This window comes from Phocoena sinus, chromosome 13 (assembly GCF_008692025.1).
Source record: "Phocoena sinus isolate mPhoSin1 chromosome 13, mPhoSin1.pri, whole genome shotgun sequence".
NCBI lineage: Eukaryota > Metazoa > Chordata > Mammalia > Artiodactyla > Phocoenidae > Phocoena > Phocoena sinus.
In genome coordinates this window covers 62,619,354-62,638,489 of record NC_045775.1, presented here as the reverse complement: position 1 = coordinate 62,638,489, position 19,136 = coordinate 62,619,354, and the positions used below count along the sequence as shown (strand labels likewise).

Genomic DNA, 19,136 nt, shown 5'->3' with positions numbered 1-19,136 from the left:
TGTGCCAATCCTAGCCGGTGGGAAGAACAGCCAGCCAAGGAGGGGAGGGCTTGAGGGCAGTGGGCATGTCTGAGTGTTTGCTACAACCAATGATCACTATTCCTTCCTGCCCTCCCACCACCCTCCAGCCTGGCCTGCCCTCAAGAGGCTGCCAGGGAAGGGTTCCAGCTCCCTGCTGGCTTCTCAGAGGACTCCTGCTTCCCATTCCTCCAGCACTTCCTGCATCTTTCCAAACAAATGTGGAGGGTTTTGAACCCAGACCTTCTATATTCTAGCTGCCAAGGGCAGAGGTGGCTCAAGACCCCTATCTTCTCTGCCTTGAGCTGCCTTCCAGGCCTCTGGGCCCCAGCCCCAGGCTGGTCTTTTCAGGGAGGCTTTTGCTTTGCAAACAGCCAGTTTTAAATGGCTTGTAGTAATTTTAAAAGATGGCCTGTCAGACATTCCTCATTGAGATGGAAGACAGTTGGAAAGTAAATAGCACAGTGGCTAAGAGCAAGGCTTTGGAATTAGCAGACTCTGGGTTTGAATCCTAGTTTCACCTGCCTCATAATAGTGTCTGTCCTTGGGCAAAGTTACTTAACCTATCTGAACCTGTCTGAACTTCTCTGAATCTGTTAAAAGGGGCAACACGCCCTATCTGTAAGCCTGCTAGTGGGGATTTAATTAAGATGTTTCATACGGTGTGCCCAGCACTTGGCCTGGTATCTCCACATGCCCCTTTCCTTTTCCTCACGGCTAACGCCCCCCTGTGTGTCCTCTGGCCTCCCTCCACAATGGCACCCTGTAGGAACATATTCCCTGGTATTTTGGGGGGTTGGGGGAACCATTTCTGAGTCACAGAGGTAGTCACTGCTGAAAGTGGGGAGACCTGGCCTTGGTGAGTTCCATCTGAGCAGCAGGGGCAGCCTGGAAGCAGGGCCACAGGGGCCAGGGTAGGCGGGCAGCACCCCCCAGCCTGCCCCCACCCCCTCCACTGAAGTGTGTCCAAGCTGCCGCACGTCTCTGTGCCTCCCTGCCTCCCCTTGAGCAGGCAGAGAGGATAAGAATTTGACTCTGACCACCAGCTTGAGGCTTCAAATGGAGGCCAGGCACCTGAGGGCCCAGGCCGGCTTTGCCTGGCAGCACTCTGGCTCTGCGGGGTCCTGGACTGCCCAGGGAATGGCGAGCTGGCACTTCTTATCTTCCCAGGCCTCACAGTTATGGCCTGGGCTGGGCCATTCGTGCCATGCCTGCCCTGATTTGACTGCTGCGGGCACCCTGCAGCCCTGGAGGCTTTCCCAAGGTTCTTCATCTTCCCCAACAACCCAGAAGGTTGAGGCCAGAGCCAGGGTGGCCTGCTGAACCACCAGGTGTGCCAGGCCGAGAGCAGGCTGTCCCCAGCCCCATCAGGTCCACAGTCCCACAGGGGAGGGCTGGCCCTGGCCTCAGTTTGGGGAGCAAAGGCCTCTATACACCCATCTTCTGGTCTGGCCACAGACATCCTCTTTGTCTCCCCGCGGCCTGTGCGCATGCGGTTTCCCCACCGGAACGCCCTTCACCGCAGCCGAACTCCACCTTCCTCTCCTCCAAGAAGCCCCTCTTCCAGACTTTGCTGATCTCTCCATCCATTCACTTCTTTGTTGCATTTATTCCTCAGCCACTGCTTCACTGAGCATGTACTCTGTGCCATCCCCTGCCCTAACGGCCAGGCATACAAAGATGAAGAAGGCCCAATCCCTCCCTCTCAGTCCAGCGGGGGCATTAGACCCACAAACAGGCTACTGAGTGCTGGGAAGAAGGGGCTGGTGATGTGCGAGGGAGAGACTTTCTGCCTGGGAGAGGTGACGTCATTCTTACATAGATTCATTAATTGAGGCCTCTTACATGCCAGGCTCATGCTAAGCACTGTACAACATTCTTATAACAGCCCTGGGGTGCTGTAGGACGTTACTGTCCCTTTTACAGATAAGGAACTGATGGCAGAGAAAGGTTAAGTGCTCCCAGTGTTAAAGGCACTGGGAGGTGGCGCTCAGAGCTGGGCCTTAAAGAAAAGGTGTAGACTGAGCAGGGGAAGGAAGGGGTTTGGGGCATAGAGACCAGCAAGAGCAAAGGCCCTGAGGTGGGAAATGCACATAACGTTTCAGTTGACTGAACTCACGGAGAGAGAATGTGGGTGTTGGGGGAGTGGGGAAGGGAGGTTATAGAGGCCACAACTGCTGCATGGAGGAGACTCACCTACTTGCACAGGCCATAGGGAGGAGCTGTCACGGCGGACAGGATTGGATCTGTGTTCTAGGAAGACGAGGGTCGGCATGGGGGATGGACTGGAGTGGGAGTGCCCAAGGCAAAGGCAAGGGGGGCCCAGGTGTCCTGCGCTGGGTGAGGGGAGCTGGAGTCTGAGTGAAGATGGACAGAGAGCCCAGGAAGTCCGATGCACTCCCGTCCTGCTCTGGGGCGGCTCTGCTTACCCTCTCCAGTCACCTGCGAGTCCCCCTGTGCTGAGTCCTCCCTGTCTGGCCAGACCCATGCCTGGGACACAGGAATGTGGTACTTAAGAAGCTGGGTGGAATGAGGGGCATTCTATACTTCACTTATTTGCAGATTATAGATTCTTCTAACAGCAAACCTCCACACCGTCCCTTTTTCCTCTCCCCAGAGAGGCAATAGGTGTGCACGTGTGTGCGTGTGCATGTGCGTGTGTGTGTGTGTTGTGTGTGTGTGTGTGTGTGTGTGTGTAGCTGATGCTTTTCCTCTCCCTCTTTCTCATGGGCCGGTTAACTGGGACGACTGGGCAGTGATGCTTTAAGGAGCCACACTGGGGCTTGGCAGCACGAGGTCATGCTGAGGATGTAGGGTCTGGAGTGCAGTTCCAAGGCAAGATGGTGCCCCTCGCTCTCTGCTCTTCCCCCAGCCTGCCCCTTCCTCCATGGGCGCTGTAGCACCACACACTCTTTCTGTTTTCTCTTTCTAAGGTGGGCCTTAATGTCCTGGTTCAGAAAGCCAACAAGTTCACCCCGGCCACCCGCCTCCTCGTCCAGAGATTTGTGCCGTTCCCCGCCGTAGGTAAGCCTTGCACAGTGAGGAGTGTCTGTGCGTGTGTGCACAGGCATGCATGTGCCACCTGTGGGCGTGTGGGGCGGCCGGGCTCTGGGGGAGCTGGACGGCCCCTCCACCACCTCTCCCTGACACTGGGTGGCGGGTGTCTCCTGGCTGGGGCGACTGGAACAAAATGTGTGTAGGTAGAATAAAGGGTGACTGGGGTGCCACTGACCAACCTCTGTGCCTGAGATTCTGTTTTTAGCACAGAGATTCTTAACCGGGGATCCCTAGACCCCCAAGGGGTCAGTAGATAGAATGCAGTAGATCTCGTGGACTTGGTTGGGGAAAATATTTATACTAACCTCTAACTGAAATTTAACATTTCCTTCCATCATGAATGTAGGCAGCAAATCACAGTAATCAGTAGGACTTGTGTCTGTCGCCAGTAGGAATCACAGGTATTTCATGCCACACTACAGTTGTTACAAACATCTTAAAACATCATTTTTGTGCAACACTGATTCAAAATTATATTCATAGATCCACCAGTAGATCTTGTCTTTTAATTAGTTTAAAATCACATCTATTACTGTATCACAATTGAAAACATATTTTGATAACTTATTTCAATATAATCCCTTTGGGCTTCCCTGGTGGCGCAGTGGTTGAGGGTCCGCCTGCCGATGCAGGGGACGCGGGTTCGTGTCCCCGTCCGGGAAGATCCCACATCCGGGAAGATCCCACATGCCGCAGAGCAGCTGGGCCCGTGAGCCATGGCCGCTGAGCCTGCGCGTCCGGAGCCTGTGCTCCGCGACGGGAGAGGCCACAACAGTGAGAGGCTCGCATACCGCAAAAAAAAAAAAAAAAAATATATATATATATATAATCCCTTTGTAATCCTACATATTTTGTTTTATGCACTTAGAGACATTATTTGGGGAGGGGTGCATAAGGCCTCACCAGCCTGTCACAGGGATTCCTGACACAGAGGAAGGTTTAAGCCTCCCGCTAGTCTGGTGCTCCAAGCCCTTGTGTGGTGGGCCCTTTACGTTTCAGGGGCCTCCAATCATATTCAGGTAACTGTGCGTGCACGTGTGTGTGTGTGTGTGTGCGTTTGTGTTTGTGTGTGTCTTTGTAGGGGCTTTCGCCTGCTTTCAGCAGAGTCTTTGCTGGTCTTGGAGCCCTGAGCTTACAACAGGTGCCCCAGGCCTGGGCCCTGAGATCCCACAAAGTCCAGCCTGGCTCTTAAGAAGCCTACACCTTATTTGGAGAAAGGGCACAACAGTGAAAAATTTTTTTTTTTTTTTTTGTGGTACGCGGGCCTCTCACTTGTTGTTGTGGCCTCTCCCGTTGCGGAGCACAGGCTCCGGACGCACAGGCTCAGCGGCCATGGCTCACGGGCCCAGCTGCTCTGCGGCATGTGGGATCTTCCCAGACCGGGGCATGAACCCATGTCCCCTGCATCGGCAGACGGACTCTCAACCACTGCGCCACAGGGAAGCCCTGAAGATTTTTTTAAAACTAAAAAGAATACACAACACTGACACTGAAAGAAACACAAGGCTGACCACCATTAGTCATCAAAAGAGAAGGAGAAGCAAGTGCTTGAACCATGACACTGAGTTCCCCATCTCATGCCAGAAGACAAGCTGGAGCAGGCCCAGGAGAGGCATGAGGTCCCATTACCTCCCTGGTACCAAGGCTCAGCCTGAAGAGCCAGCATGAGACCCAAGCTCATGGTCCAACCCTGTTCTTCATCTCCAGGGCTCAGCTTCCCCATCTGTAAAATGGGGGCACCAGTACCTGCTTTCCTACAGCCTTGAGCTGAGGATCAAATGAGACCACAGACCAGTTCCATTCACAGGAAAAGTGCTTTGAAGCACCTGAAAAGCCCTGTGAGTAGGTGGGAGATCAGTATTGAGCAGCCCCACCTCCTTCGTGGGCCCAGAGGCTAATGAAACTCCCAGGACCAACCACCTGGCTGATCCTCAGCCGACCCGATAATTGCTATAGCAACTCCACACTTCTAATGAACTCTCAGCTATTTCTGGTGTGGGCCATTAATGGAATAACTCTTTAGATCTGACTTTGTTAAGGGCCTAATTGAGTGAACACAGCTGCGATCTTGCGTCCTAGCCATCCTGAGCTGGAGGGTCAGATGCAGCCTGAGGAGGGGGCAGCTCTCAGCTGCACTGGACTGGATTTTGGTCTCAGCTGAGATGTAATCTGTCCTTGAACCAAATTCAGATAAGGACTCCACCAGGGTACCATTCCAGCCTTGCTTGGCCAGACGTCTTGCTGTGTGACCTTGAAAGTGGTCTTAACCTCTCTGGGGGCTCTCTCAGGAGGAGGGCCCCTGCTTTCAGGTTTGACCCATTCTGCACCCGCCCCACCACCACCACCTGAGACCTTCTGACCTGTCCCTCTTTGGGCTCCAGTCGATTCCTCTCCTGTTTTCTTGTCAGGGAGGAGCTGCAGCCCCTCACGCTGGTCCAGCCATTATGGAGGGTCTTGCAATCCTGCATATCCCTAGCCAGTTGCTCAGGGTATACATGGTGTGGTTTGCAGCCCTGATAGTCCTTGCTCGCCAGGATCCTGAGAGCAGTAGGCCCTTTCTGGCTGCTTCCTCAGGCCCACTACCCAAGTCCTGGCTGTGTGCCTGCCTGCCTTCCACCCACTGCCCCTGTCTTTCCTCCTCCACATGCGGGCTTCCATCTCTCTGGCCCCAGTGTCCATCCCAGGCCCACCTGCAAATGGGCCACTTGCCAACCCCCTGGCTGGACACTGACACAGTGGTGTACAGGGGTAACAGGCATGCATCTCACCCCCCAGGGGCTTAAAAGCCCCCTGGTCTTCTCAGGCCACTGACTAGTCCCTGCACTTGGCCTCTCTGCACCTTATCCTCCAGCCGGACAGAGCATCTGTTGGCCCAACAGCACACTGGCAGGGCCTAGGTCCCTCCAGGTGTCCACCTCTGCTTCCCATGGCAGGTGAGACCAGACTGCACCAGGCCACCATTAAGGCCACTGAGAAGCCTGCTTAGGACTTGCCTTACCTTGTAGAGGGTCCTTTGGCCCTCTGGCCCCCTGGCCTGATGGAGAGACGGGACTCACGGAGCCCTGACTGCACACGGGGAGCAGGTTGATGCAAGTGGAAGTGATCAGATGAAGCCCTGGTAGTTGGGGGTGGGGACGGGGGTGGGTGGAGCAGAAGGGGGTCTTCAGTTCAGGGGAGAGCAGGTCCTGGAAGGGCCCGTGTGCCCTGTGCTCAGCAGCCACACCCCTCCGCCCTCTCCCCTGGGCGGGCTGGCGCTCAGGATCTGGGGAACAAGGAGGCTCCTGGGGTCAGCTACTTCTTCCCGCTGCTCTGTCCTGTCCTGCTCTAGCTTGAAGTCCGGGAGGTGCCCCACTGCTGCCCAAGAGAGAGGCTCGAGACTTCCGGGCACAGGATGCCTGATTCCTGCACCTGATTCGGCCACTCCGACCGCTCTCTGGCCTCAGACCAGACCCTGTTTCAGCCCTTTCCAACGGGGGCCTCTGTGAGAGTGGCTGCGGGCCTCCCGCGGGTTTGCAGAGCCCGGTGCGTCAGCGGCCCACGGCTCTCCATGTCTCCCCCGGCAGGCCTCTCTTCCCCCTCAGTTCTCCTCATTCTCTCTCTGGGAGGACCCTCTGGCAGAGTGAGCCATCCCCGTTTTACAGAAGAATAGACAAATTCAGGCTTGCTGAAAGTTATCCTTAGCTGGCCAAAGCCAGGCCTCCCAGGCTCAGGCCAGGGCTGCTTCAAGTTCACCTGGATACCTCCTTCACCCCTGCAGGGAGAAACTAGCTGAGGGATGTGGTCCAGGGGCAGCTGGGGCTCAGCACCCACCAGGAGCACTCCACCAGTCGGCCCCTGGCTTTTCAGCTGGGGTTGTGTGCACGTGTGTGCTGAGTACCTGGGAAGCCCTGAGGATGCTCACTGCAGCCAATTCTCTCCCTCAAGGTGGTTTCAGAGCCTTGCTGTGCCCTGGTCTAGAACAGCAATCATGTGGGAAATCTCAGTTTCTATTTATACATGGAGATGTTAGGAAAGACGGTGAGCCCAGGAGCATGTGTGCTGGCATTGGAATTGATTGGGGACTGGTAATTAATCTGTTTAGACCTTAATTAATTCTTCAGTTCTTTCTTATTTGTGGACTGTCACGCTTAATTGTGTTCAGGAGTTCGAGCTCCGAGCAGGCCCTCCATTAATTGATGTGTGGTTGCTGTGAGGTGGAAGTTAATGGTTTGGGGAGCTGGGCAAACAGTGTAATTAAAGGTCAATCGAGGAGGCATCGGAAAAATACCCCTGCCCCCAGGTCCAGCCACCAGTCTCCATGAGCGGAGTCCATTCCAGGGGAGGCAAGCTCCACAAACAGCCTTCTCGTGAGGCCTTGAGGTAGGAGCTGGAGGAGTGGCAGGCAGGATGGAGTGGCAGGTCCCAGGTGCCATGATGGGGCACCAGGGAGAGGCACAGACTTATCTTGTGAGGCATGGACAGGGTGGGGGCTATGAGCTGGAGCTGAGGGCACGGCTGGGTGCCCAGGCCTGTCTGTGCATGTGGCGGTGAGGGCCGGACAGGAAGCTCTGAAGGTTGCCCCCAGGCTGTCTGGCTGGATCCACGTGCAGCAGAGGGCAAGCCATGTGTGTGCTAATAAAGAGCCCCATCTGGGCCTGAGCTCCCAGCAGGGGAGGCCTGAGCTTCAGCACCGCTGGCCAACTCCTTGCACAGGGAATAACCTTCCTTCATGGACCGGAAACGGCAGCCTCATCATCCCTTTGTGGGAAGTGACTTCACCCTGCACTGTTGGCAGCAGTCCCTTACGTTAAATGTCACAGCTCACTTCATCGCCATGATGGAGTCTCTGTGTCCAGAAGTGAGTCTGCTCCTCGGGGTGTCTGGGCAGTCTTTGGGAGAGGTCTTCTGCTCGTTCACACCAGTGTGCCCCACCTCTGCCCCCATCTCCACGCTTCCCTTCACGCCCAGGCCATGGGTCTTCCTGGCATTGATTCCCTCTTCACTTTACCACTCTTCCCCTGGTGCTCAATCCACCCTGCTTTCTTCACCCGGGAGGTGGCCCCGGCAGTGTGCCTGAGCCTCAAGGGTCAGTCCCCAGGCCTCACCTCCTCCACCCTTCATCCCTGTGGTTGGAAGACAGCAGAGTGCACCTGTGTCCGCTGTGTCCTGGGCCTCGTGATTTATGCTCCTTCTGTCCAGGTCAGTGGTACTTAATGTGGCATCCACGGCGCTTAGGCCATCCTGGAGGCCCTCAAGCCGCTTCCTGGACCTGGCCTGGCTTTTGCTCATAGCCCATCACACTATGGTCGTATGGTCAACGTTGTGACCTCCCTCCTGCCCTCTCGCTGGGCCCCAGGCCTTTGCACAAGGCCCTGCTTGATTGGAGTGCCCGCTCTTCCCCACTACCTCAGTTCCACACTCTGCCTTCTCTTGGCTGCCAGGCCTTCGTTTCTCACTTCAGACATCACCTCCTCCAGGAAGCCCTCCCTGGTAGCCCCAATCAGGATTAGACCACAGCACCCTGTGTGCCTATGTCTACCCTGGAACTACCCATTTTGTCTCCAAGTCTCCCTCCCTCATCAGATTCTGAACTCCCCAAGACAGGGACTAGACCTCATTCATCACCAACCCCCAACCCCCCCTCTGTGCTTGCCACCCAATGTTCAGTGTGGGTTTGTTCAGTGAACAAATGAATGCTTTAGTAGAAATGGTTTGAAATTGGGCGTCCCGTAGTAAAACCCTACCCTGATGGCACTGGTGACCACATTCTGTGGCTGCTTGGACATTTATTCTGGTATTTTTTTAAATTGTTCTTTGAATGTTCTGTTTTCTTATACAAGTTTTCACTATCACTGTCATTCACTCAGTCAGCAGGCCTAGGGTGGATGACCAGGTCATCCTGGGCACATTCTTCAGCCTTTCTGGGTTGGATCTGGAAGGGTAGGCTGGACTGGGTGCCAGAATCAGGGGCAGCCCGAGAACTGGCCTGGGGCCCCGGTGTGTGTCAGGCTCCAGGTGGACAGGGCCAGTGGGACCAAGTCAACCAGAGGGAAGTCTTCAGGGGTGTGTCCTAGGGCTCTGCCTTCAGTCTCGTCCCCTTCAGTTATTTTACAACTGCCTTGGTCAGAGGAGGCCTACGGGTCAGACTCAAGGAACAGGGTAGCAACCTGGTAGTGATTATGAATTCACAGGCAAGTAGTACCAGGATCCAAAAAGATCTCACAAGGTTTGATGTAAGGCTTGCTGTTCAAAAAAATGCGGCTGCAGAAGTATAGAGGTGCTGAGACCTGATTTGACCAGAGTACTTAGGATAACGATCCAGAGATTGTGTGGGCTGTATGCTCGGAATAGGTCTGCCGTGTGGTGTGTGGCTCTGAGGCTCCCTCTGACCTCAGCTGCATTATTAAGATAGAGTGGCCAGAACAAAGGAGCCTGTTTAGTTCTGGATCCCACACATCCAGACTAGCACTGATAAGTGGAGCCAAACAAGAGTACCAGGATCTTCTGAAAAACTGACCGTCTGTGAATGGAATGAGCTGCCTGACCCCTGGGTTAGGGAAGTGTCTGAGTAGTAGCCTGGTCCAAAAATCTGAGAAGGGCACTTATGTGTGAGCAACTCACCTGTTCTGGGCAGCTTGCCCAGGACCTGGCATATACATAGTAGGTGCTCAGAGAATGCTTACTGAATGAATGGCCTTCCAATTCAGATATCTTATAATTCCTGAAATACAGAAGGCAGAGAAGTCCAGAGTCAGAGGAGGTGGAGAAGCACGAGGCAGGGGAGGAGGGGTTATAAATGTGGAAGGAGCAGGCCTGGTTGGGGTGGGCCAGGCCTGCTGGGGAAAGGGGAGGGGAAAGGGCATGTTGGGGCCTTGAATACCAGCTGAGAGTTGGAGCTTTAGCTTATGATTAATGGGGGACCATTGAAGAATCTCCAGCTAGGGAGTAGCTGTGATAAAAGGGTGCTTTTCAGAAGGTGAATGTGTTAGCAGGAATCTTTTATTCGGAGATCCCTAACTTCAGAGTCAGCCTATACCTAAATCTACAGGCTGATTTTTCAATCCAGAAATTCCCAGTCCTGAGTTTGTGACACTTCAGTATAGGTTGTGAAACTCCCCCCAAATTCTCAAGCTATTTGAAAGAAAATCTGTGCCATATAGCACTGCCTCTCAGGCAGAATGGTGGAGAACATCATGAAATCAAGGAAATATTAAGGTGTACATCCCATCTGATAACCGTCACATCCCTAAAGACAGAGGGCTATATAGTTCTGGTGCGATTCGAGTGTGTGTGTGTGTGTGTGTGTGTGTGTGTGTGTCTGTAAGGTGATGATGTACATACATGTCAGCTTGTAAATACATAGACTGTGTCTGGCAGGGACATGAGAATCTGGCTAGAGTGGTTGCCTCAGGGAAGGGGAGTGAAACTAAATTGGAAGGAGACTTTTTTTTTAATAAATTTATTTATTTTATTTATTATTTTTGGCTGCATTGGGTCTTCGTTGCTGCGCGTGGGCTTTCTCTAGTTGCAGTGAGCGGGGCTACTCTTTGTTGCAGTGCGTGGACTTCTCATTGCTGTGGCTTCTTTTGTTGCAAAGCACGGGCTCCAGGTGCGCGGGCTTCAGTAGTTGTGGCTCGCGGCTCTAGAGCGCAGGCTCAGTAGTTGTGGTGCATGGCTTAGTTGCTCAGAGGCATGTGGGATCTTCCTGGACCAGGGCTCGAACCCGTTTCCCCTGCATTAGGCAGGCGGATTCTTAACCCCTGCGCCACCAGGGAAGCCCAATCTTAACCTTACTTTTTATTATTTACCCTTTTATGTGATTTGGATTGTTTATCGATGTACTTGTTACCTACAAATAAAAGAGAGAGGAGGAAGTGGAGTCTGGAGAACTTTGTTCAATGTCAACCTGGAGGCAAGGTGGGAGCTCAGGTCTCCTGGGGTCCACTAGAGTGTTTTTGTTTTTGTTTAATAAAAATCATTCTATTTTTTTTCTGATAATACATGATTGTGATATAAGTTAAACAATCGCCCTCCTCTCCCCAGAGATTAGTTTGTATATAACCCTCCAAATTCAAATAAACATCTAAAAGTGTAGAAATCTCTGCCTAGTTATTGTATCTATCTATAATATAAATATGCCTATATAAATATATATCTAATACAAATGAGATCATACTGTGTATACTGTTTGTAAATCACTTTTTAAGCTCACAGTAAATTTTGGATGTCTTTCCATGACAGTCATAAAATCCCAACTTATCCTTTTAACAGCCACAGTAACTCATTCTGTGGCTGTTTTCTAAAGATTATGAAATATTATTTCAAACACATGGAATATTATAGAAAATAGAGAATAAATTATTAGATGTACCCAAAGCCTTCTTTGCCCTCTGCCTTTTTGATTCTGGTTTCCTCCTTCTCTCTTGAGGAAGGCTGTTGACTTGCATCTTCCCCATTTGTGTTTTTATATTGTATATTATGTGTATATACCATAAACCAGAAATTGTACTGTTTGTGTGTTAAGTTTACATTAACTGTGTTGTGTTGTGCATATCCTTTTAAAACTTGTTCGTCATTGTAGTTTTGAGATTTATGTGTGTTAATACATATGCATTCATCTCAGCTGCTGTAGGCTGCGTGAGTCTTCCACAGACTAACTGGGGACATCTAGGTTGTTTCCAGTTTCTCACTATTATACGTAGTACTGCACCAGACAGCCTTATACACATGTCCATGTGCACATGAGTAGGAGCTTCTCCAGGCCAGAGGTTTTCAAACAACCACCTGGGGAGCTTTAAAAAGAAATGCAGACATCTGGGTCCTACCTCAGATGTGGTTCCAGTTGTACAGCCAGTGTTGAGAATCAACAGTCTAGGGTCTGTACCTAGAAGTGGAGTGACCATGTCAATTGGAATGTCCATCTCTACCTTTACCAAATGAGGATACTGGCTTTTACTCTGCCTGCAAGGTTTGGATTTTTGTTTCCCTACATCCTCTTCAACATTTGGTATTATCAATCTTTAAAAAATTTTTGTCTATCTGAAATGGTTCTTTTCTCCTTTTAATTGGCATTTTCCAGTTCCCAGTATGGTTGAGAATCTTTTCTTAACTTTGTTGGGCATTGGGTTTCCAAATAGAAGAGAGAGAGAGAGAATAGATTCCTTTTCATACCATCCACAAAAACAAATTCCAGATAGATTGAAGACCTAAATGTGTAAAGTAAAATGTCAAAGCTTCTAGAAGGAAATATAGATGAACACTGGAGTAGAAACATAGAGTTTCTTTTTTTAAATTATTTATTTATTTATTTATTTAGGCTGCGCCGGGTCTTAACTGTGGCATGTGGAATCTTCATTGCGGCAGGCAGGATCTTTAGTTGCAGCATGTGGACTTCTTAGTGCGGCATGTGGACTCTTATTTGTGGCATACCAGGGATCAAATCCAGGCCTCCTGCACTGGCAGTACAGAGTCTTACCCACTGGACCACCAGGGAAGTCCCGGGATAGATGACAAAAAAAGTATATACCAGAGAGGAAAGGATTGCTTATTTGATAATATATGTATATTAAACTGTATGACAGAAGACACCACTAACAGTGAGAAAACAAGCCACACGCTATTTGTAAACCATTAAACCAATAAGGATTAGTCTCCAAAACATATAAAGAACTCCTGCAGATTGATTTTTTTTCTTAGATTCAAATATCAGTCTTTGACTATTAATACGTTCATGTTCATTGATTTTTAGAATATTTAAAAATATTTCTTTTATGAATTTTTACTTGAATATTTTTTGGTGAGTTTGATCACTGTATCTTTTTCTTTAATTTTTGTTCTATATTGGAGTATAGTTGATTGACAATGTTGTGTTAGTTTCAGGTGTACAGCATAGTGATTCAGTTATACATATACATGTATCTATTCTATTTCAAGTTCTTTTCCCATTTAGGTTATTACAGAATATTGAACAGAGTTCCCTGTGTTATACAGTAGGTCCTTGTTGGTTATCTATTTAATTTTTTAATTTTATTTTTTAACATCTTTATTGGAGTATAATTGCTTTACAATGGTGTTGGTTATCTATTTTAAATATAGCAGTGTATACATGTCAACTCCAAACTCCCAATCTATCCCTTCCCCCATCCTTCCCCCCGGTAGCCATAAGTTCGTTCTCTAAGTCTGTTGATCACTATATCTTTTTCTTAATAATTGTTAAAACTCTTTATGCATTTTATGATTGTTTTTGGCTGAAAGTAACAGAAACCCTCAACTCAAACTGGCTTAAATAATAAAGCCTCTCTTATTACTTTACAGAGGTCAAGTCTCCAGTGAGGCATCCAGGGCCATTCCTTCCATCTCTATGCTCTGCCAGGGGCTTCATCTTCAGGCTTGCTCCCTTCATGGTTGTAAGATGGCAGCCTCAATTCCAAACATCAGATCAAAACCCACCACTGCCCAGAGGAGAGGAGGCTCTGCCTGCCACCTCTGCTTAAGTGGGAGGAGACTTTTCCCAGAAGTCCTGCAGACATCCCTCACTGGCTAGGATCAGTTACATGTCCCTTCCTAAATCAATCACTGGCAAGGGAGGGGTTATTATAGTTAGTTTAGACTAATCTTTTGGGGGTAGAATAGCTATTGGGAGTCAGTCACCATGACCCTCCATAGATTAATATTTGTAGCCCTTTGTCATATATAATAAATATATTTTTAAAGCTTCCCATTTCTTATAATATTGTTCATAAATAGGTATCAAATGCCATGTTTCTCAATTCTAAGATACCTCAGTTATGAGGCATTAATGTAATAACCTTTCAGAAGAGGAGAGGACTATATTTCACATTCATTTGAAGGAATAAACAAATGTTCACTACACATTCACTCCAAGTCACTTTTTTCAATACCACAGATTCTGAATCTCAGCCTTTTTCACATTTTACAATTCTCTTTTGGACATTGATTGTTAAACACAGCATCATGGCCATCACTGCTTTTCGTAATCTCTGCCTATAATTTTGACTGTTTTAGCCCCTTTTAAATTGACAGTATAATTTCAAAACATATGAAAGATTATTGGTATTATTTTCATTTCCTACTTCGTTATACTTGTGGTTTCATTTTATTCTTTACTTGAAGGAAAAAAATATTCTTGAAGTTAATCAGCTTCTTCAGGAAGTTTCTGAAACAGATGCCTAAGTGTAGGACCCATGAATAGGTCACACCAACCCATCCTGACTTTAAAATTTTTATGATCTACTTCAAGAAGATTGGCATTTCTTTTCAACTTTTAGACAAGTAAAGCATGGTTACATTCTCATTGTAAAAATGCAAACAGTATAGAAAGATGTAGGGTAAAAAAAGTGGGAAGTTCTTCAATAACCCTAATTCCCAAATTTGGTTCTCTTCCCCAAGAAGATTACTCGGTGAGGTGTGACCCTTCTAGAACATTACCCAAGGATTTATGCACACACGTGTGTGTACCGGTTGTGGGGTTTTACATTCAGTAAATCATCCTGTACATACTCAATAACTTTGTTCACATAATTTTGTTTTGGCGATCTTCCCACGTGAGTTCCCTAATGGTGGACATTTAGGTTGTTTCTAATTATTTGCTGTTACAAACAGTGCTATAATTAACATCCTTGTAAATGTCTCTTTGTGCATATGGGCAAGCATTTCTTTAGGGTAGCTATCTATGGTTTGGCAATTTCTGCTGCCTTTAATTGCATTGCCTGGTATCTGGCAGACGATCTTCTGCATGTACAATAACTTTTCGTGTCCATGCTCCATTATAGTGTAAGTTTTAAAAAGATGTTTTAGGCAACAATTAGGAATCTAAGTTTAAGTTCAAATTCTGTGTGGATTGCTGTGGGCAGCTGAGGTGACAGTTGCATGAACAGATACCTCTACACGTGGCTAAGTTCACCCATGCACAGAGAGCTGTGATGAAGAGCAGGTAAGGTCCCCCTGCAACATGCATTGTAAGGCACATGGTGATTTTTATAATGTTAAAATATGCGTAAATGCCTCTTAGAGCAGATGAGTTATGGTATTTGGTTTTCCCAGATGAATAGCCCATTGCTCCACCCCGTATTTAAATGGCCCTTACCCTGCAAGTCGATACAACTGCATTAACAAAAATTCATTTCCCCTACAGCTGGGGGTGTTTCTGGACTATTAACTCCATTGATCTATGCCTCTGTTCTGGTGCTAGTTCAAGGGGTAAGCTCCCCTGTAGTCATATTTTTGAGAACTTACTTGCACACTTGTCTTTCTATCTACTGCTCTTTCTTCCCCCCCACACTTTATTTTTCACACAGGTGCTTCATTAGCTCTTCACAATCTGCATGATTTTGCATCATGATGTGTCTGATGAGAACATCTGCAGCAGGCAAGAGCATATTTTCCTGAGGCCTTGACACTGAGTTTGCCATCAGCATGAAGCAATCTCTGTCTCTCTCTTTCTCTCCCTCTCTCCTTCTCTCTCTCTCTCTCTCTCTCATCCACTGACATCTCCTAGCATCACTGCTCCAACATCAGTTATGCTTGAGTCTTGAACTCAATCTGAGTTGAAAATGTGCCAGCTTTCTTAACATTATCACTAACAGACTGCTTAATTAACCTGCTGATATTGTCAATACTGGATCTTGCTGGTGTGCTAGAAAGGAGACCCGTAGCCCATGTTTGGTCTCTCTCTCTCTTTTCATTTACTTAGTCTCTCAGTGTCTATGTCTCTGGAGTTGGACTGTCCAGGAGTGAGATGAGAAGGACCTGGGAGGGTTTGAAAGCAATACAGCAGAACTGAAAGTTCTGGAAGAGATCATGGAAATGAAATCACTAAAACAGGCTGGCATTCTCATTGCTCAATGGCAGGGATGGCTAGCAACCGATGCATACAGCAAGTGCTTAATAAATGGATAACCACTGTACACAGTCAACAGAAGAGATTGCAGGGCATGTGTTGTCTGTGTAAGCAGTTAGAACTGTGGGTGTTCCAAGGGAGGAGCCTGGGGTTGTCATCTTCTGAGGTGGCTTTCAGCGTTTTCTCTTTCTTTCCAGCTAGGGAGTTCAGATGAGATGGGACATTGTCATCCCCAAAAGCATCCAGGAGGGGAGGGAGGCTGGGTTTTCACTTCCTTTCATGCTTTGTCTTTCATCTCAAGTGGTTTTGTGTTTTGTTTTGTTTTGTTTTTGCGGTACGCAGGCCTCTCACTGTTGTGGCCTCTCCCATTGCGGAGCACAGGCTCTGGACGCGCAGGCTCAGCGGCCATGGCTCACAGGCCCAGCCGCTCCGCGGCATGTGGGATCTTCCCAGACCGGGGCACGAACCCGTGTCCCCTGCATCGGCAGGCGGACTCTCAACCACTGTGCCACCAGGGAAGCCCCCTGTTTTGTGTTTGAACCAAAGGCCTGTTCTGTCCTTCTGAGGCCACATCACACATTCGGAAATTTCAGAGAGCAGGCGAGATGCCACCATGAGCCTGGGGCAGCTCCATCACCTCGAAAACCATGCTCTCTCCTGTCTTTGTCTCCATCACATACACACACACACACACACACACACACACACACACACAGTCAGGCTAGATATGTCTCAGCCACCCCTGGCTTCCCTCTACCTGGAGATCCTGTAAGCTCAGACAGCACCCAGAGATCCCGTGGAGACACTAAATGCAGCCCCTCCTTTTACCCTTGGGAAGCTGGGCAGGGGGTGGGGTTTGCAGAGTCAGCTATTGGCTCCTGGCTTTAAGCAGTTGCTCCTCCCCTGGACTACATTCCTGTGGCCTTGCCTTTCCTGGAATGGTGGTGGTGGTGGTGGAAAGGATTCTCAGAGGGCAGAGATTGATGCCTTTCAGGGCAGAAAACCCCAATATTCTCTCCAAAGAGAGACTAATATTGGGTCTCCTGGGTGCTGAGGGCCTGGCCGTCCCAGGGGTGCGATCGGTGTAGTACATTCCTGCCACCACTAGAGGGCGAGTCACTAACACCCAGGCCAGGTGCCCCTTCCCAAGGCCACTCTGGGGGCCCTGGGGCTGTCAAGAGCTCACCTCTGAGGGCGGGGAGGGGGAGGTGCAGAGTCAGGACTGGAACCTAAGCCCAGCTGGCCTGAAACCCAGGCTCCCATTCTCTCTTCCTTTACCTCAGATTCACCTTCCTAACTGTCAGTCTGTACGTGTGTTAAGACAAGGGTTTTTCAACGTCAGCACTACTGACACGTTGGGCTGGAAAATTCTTTGTTCTGAGGGCTGTCCTGTGCATTGTAGGATGTTTAGTCGTCTTTGGTCTCTAGAGATCACACTAGATGCCAGTAGCAGCCCCCCGTCCCTCAGGTTGTGATCATCAAAAACGTCTCCAAATATTGCCAAATGTCTCATAAAGATGGCCCCGGTTGAGAGCCCCTGTGTAAGACAGGAGAGCACGCCTGCTGTGGAGACAGGAGGAACTGATGCCGAAAAGGTCTGTGCATGGTTCCCACTGCTCCTGTGTGTCGTGTGGAAACACGAGCTACTCAGAGATGGCATATGTGCTGTAAATACATTTCGAAACTGTATTTGGTCTCCTGCTTTTCTTCTCCAAAGACTGCAGAGTATCTCAGTCTTCCTCTCTGTTTATTCCACCTCCCCACTTGACTGAAACAGGAGATTGAGGCTCAGAGACCCCCAGGGCCTCAAGCCACCCCTCACCTGCAGAATCCTGTCCCCCAGCTGCAAGCGCCCTGGACCGCTCTGCTCCCCAGTGTTGGCTTGGGTACCAGGAGCATCTGTGGTCCTCCTCCACCTGCCCACTAGGCCCTGCCGCCCTCCAGCTCCCCAAACCCTGGTGTCCCCCCGCCCCACTGGAGGGAGTGGGGAAGCAGCAGGTGTTGATGCTAATCAGCGTTCACAGCCCAGAACTGCAGTCGCTCCCAGGCTCACACACTCCCCAAAATTAAACACTCATTATACAAAATTAATTGACATTAATTAGCAAAAATTAAAACTTTAAACACAGCAAGGCGCTTTTGGGGGAGGAGTGGAGCAGGCAGGCTCCAAATTTGTCACCCCCCGAACTCCCCACCCTTCCACCACCCCCAAGTCCCCCCACTTCCATCCTGGAACAGGGCCGGAGGAGTTCAGGCGAGGTCAGCACCCACACCCGGCCCTGAGCCCAGGGCCAGCCACGCGGATCCCGGGGGGGAGGAGCTGAAAGAGGCTCCCTGTGCCAGTCACCAGCTGATGGGTGGCCGCCCAAACTCTGACACACAGTGCTGAACTAAGGAGCCAGGAGCCCTCCCCTCAGCCCAGGTCCCCGTGATCTCAGCTGACATGGGGAGGCATGGCCAAAGGAGGAAATCCAAGCACGTGGAGCAGGAACGTAGAAGGTATGCCTTTAGCCGTGCCTGACCCCCACCACACCCCGCCCCAAACCCTTCCATCTCCTGGGTACCCGAAGGATGAGGCACTGTAGCCTTTCAGCTCTGTCCCGCTTTGTTGTGTGACCTCAGATAAGTCACTCCCCATCTCTGAGCCTCAATTTTCCATCCATATGATGAGGGGGCGGTGCCGGGTTAGCACTGAGGTGCCTGCCTGCTCTGGCACCTGTTGTCGGGGAAGCAAATCTCTGGGAACTTGATTCATTCTGAGGAGCGAGGGGCTAAACGTGGGGGGCTGGAATTCAAGAGGATGCCCGGAAAGGCAGCCCAAGGGACTGAGGTGCTGATGGTGGAGCATCAGGCACCAGTGTGGGCGATGCGTCTTCAAGCCCGAGAGCCCTCCCAGGTGGGCATCCACTTCGCCTGCCCGTGGGGCCTGCGCCCGAGGACAGGAAAGCAGCGTCCTTGATCATTGGCCACTCTCTAAGCCCTGAATAGTTTCCCTTTCCTTCCTAACACTGGTTATTTTCCACCTTTGCTCTCCAGGTTCCCAAGGGCCCCCAAATCCTTCACCAGGCTGATAGGCAGCAGAACCACACCTTCGCCCACTGTTTGAACAGACGTGGCATTTATTCAAAACCTTTGTTGCTTGGTGCGGGTGGAGCCCAATGATCTCCTGCGCAGGGTAGAATGCCATCCGCCCCCCTCACGCCGGCTCCCTGCCACCCTCTCT

At 50.0% G+C, this 19,136-nt stretch overlaps 1 protein-coding gene across 10 annotated transcripts in view; it reads left to right on the top strand.

Annotated features, from left to right (window-relative positions):
• The window catches only part of SFXN5 (sideroflexin 5), a 117,186-nt gene that overhangs the window by 70,641 nt on the left and 27,409 nt on the right, over nt 1–19,136 (top strand). For 6 of the 10 annotated variants that reach the window (XR_004352736.1, XR_004352734.1, XR_004352735.1 and 3 more), the window contains one exon: nt 2,952–3,042. Coding sequence is in view for 7 of the 10 variants with exons in the window: in XM_032652431.1 (XP_032508322.1) it covers nt 2,952–3,042 (91 nt within the window). In the remaining 3 variants the exon portion in view is untranslated. Of the gene's footprint in view, nt 1–2,951; nt 3,043–3,421; nt 3,477–13,368; nt 19,129–19,136 lie in introns of those variants that run through there. The other 4 variants (XM_032652430.1, XM_032652429.1, XM_032652428.1 and 1 more) reach the window with 4 other exon arrangements.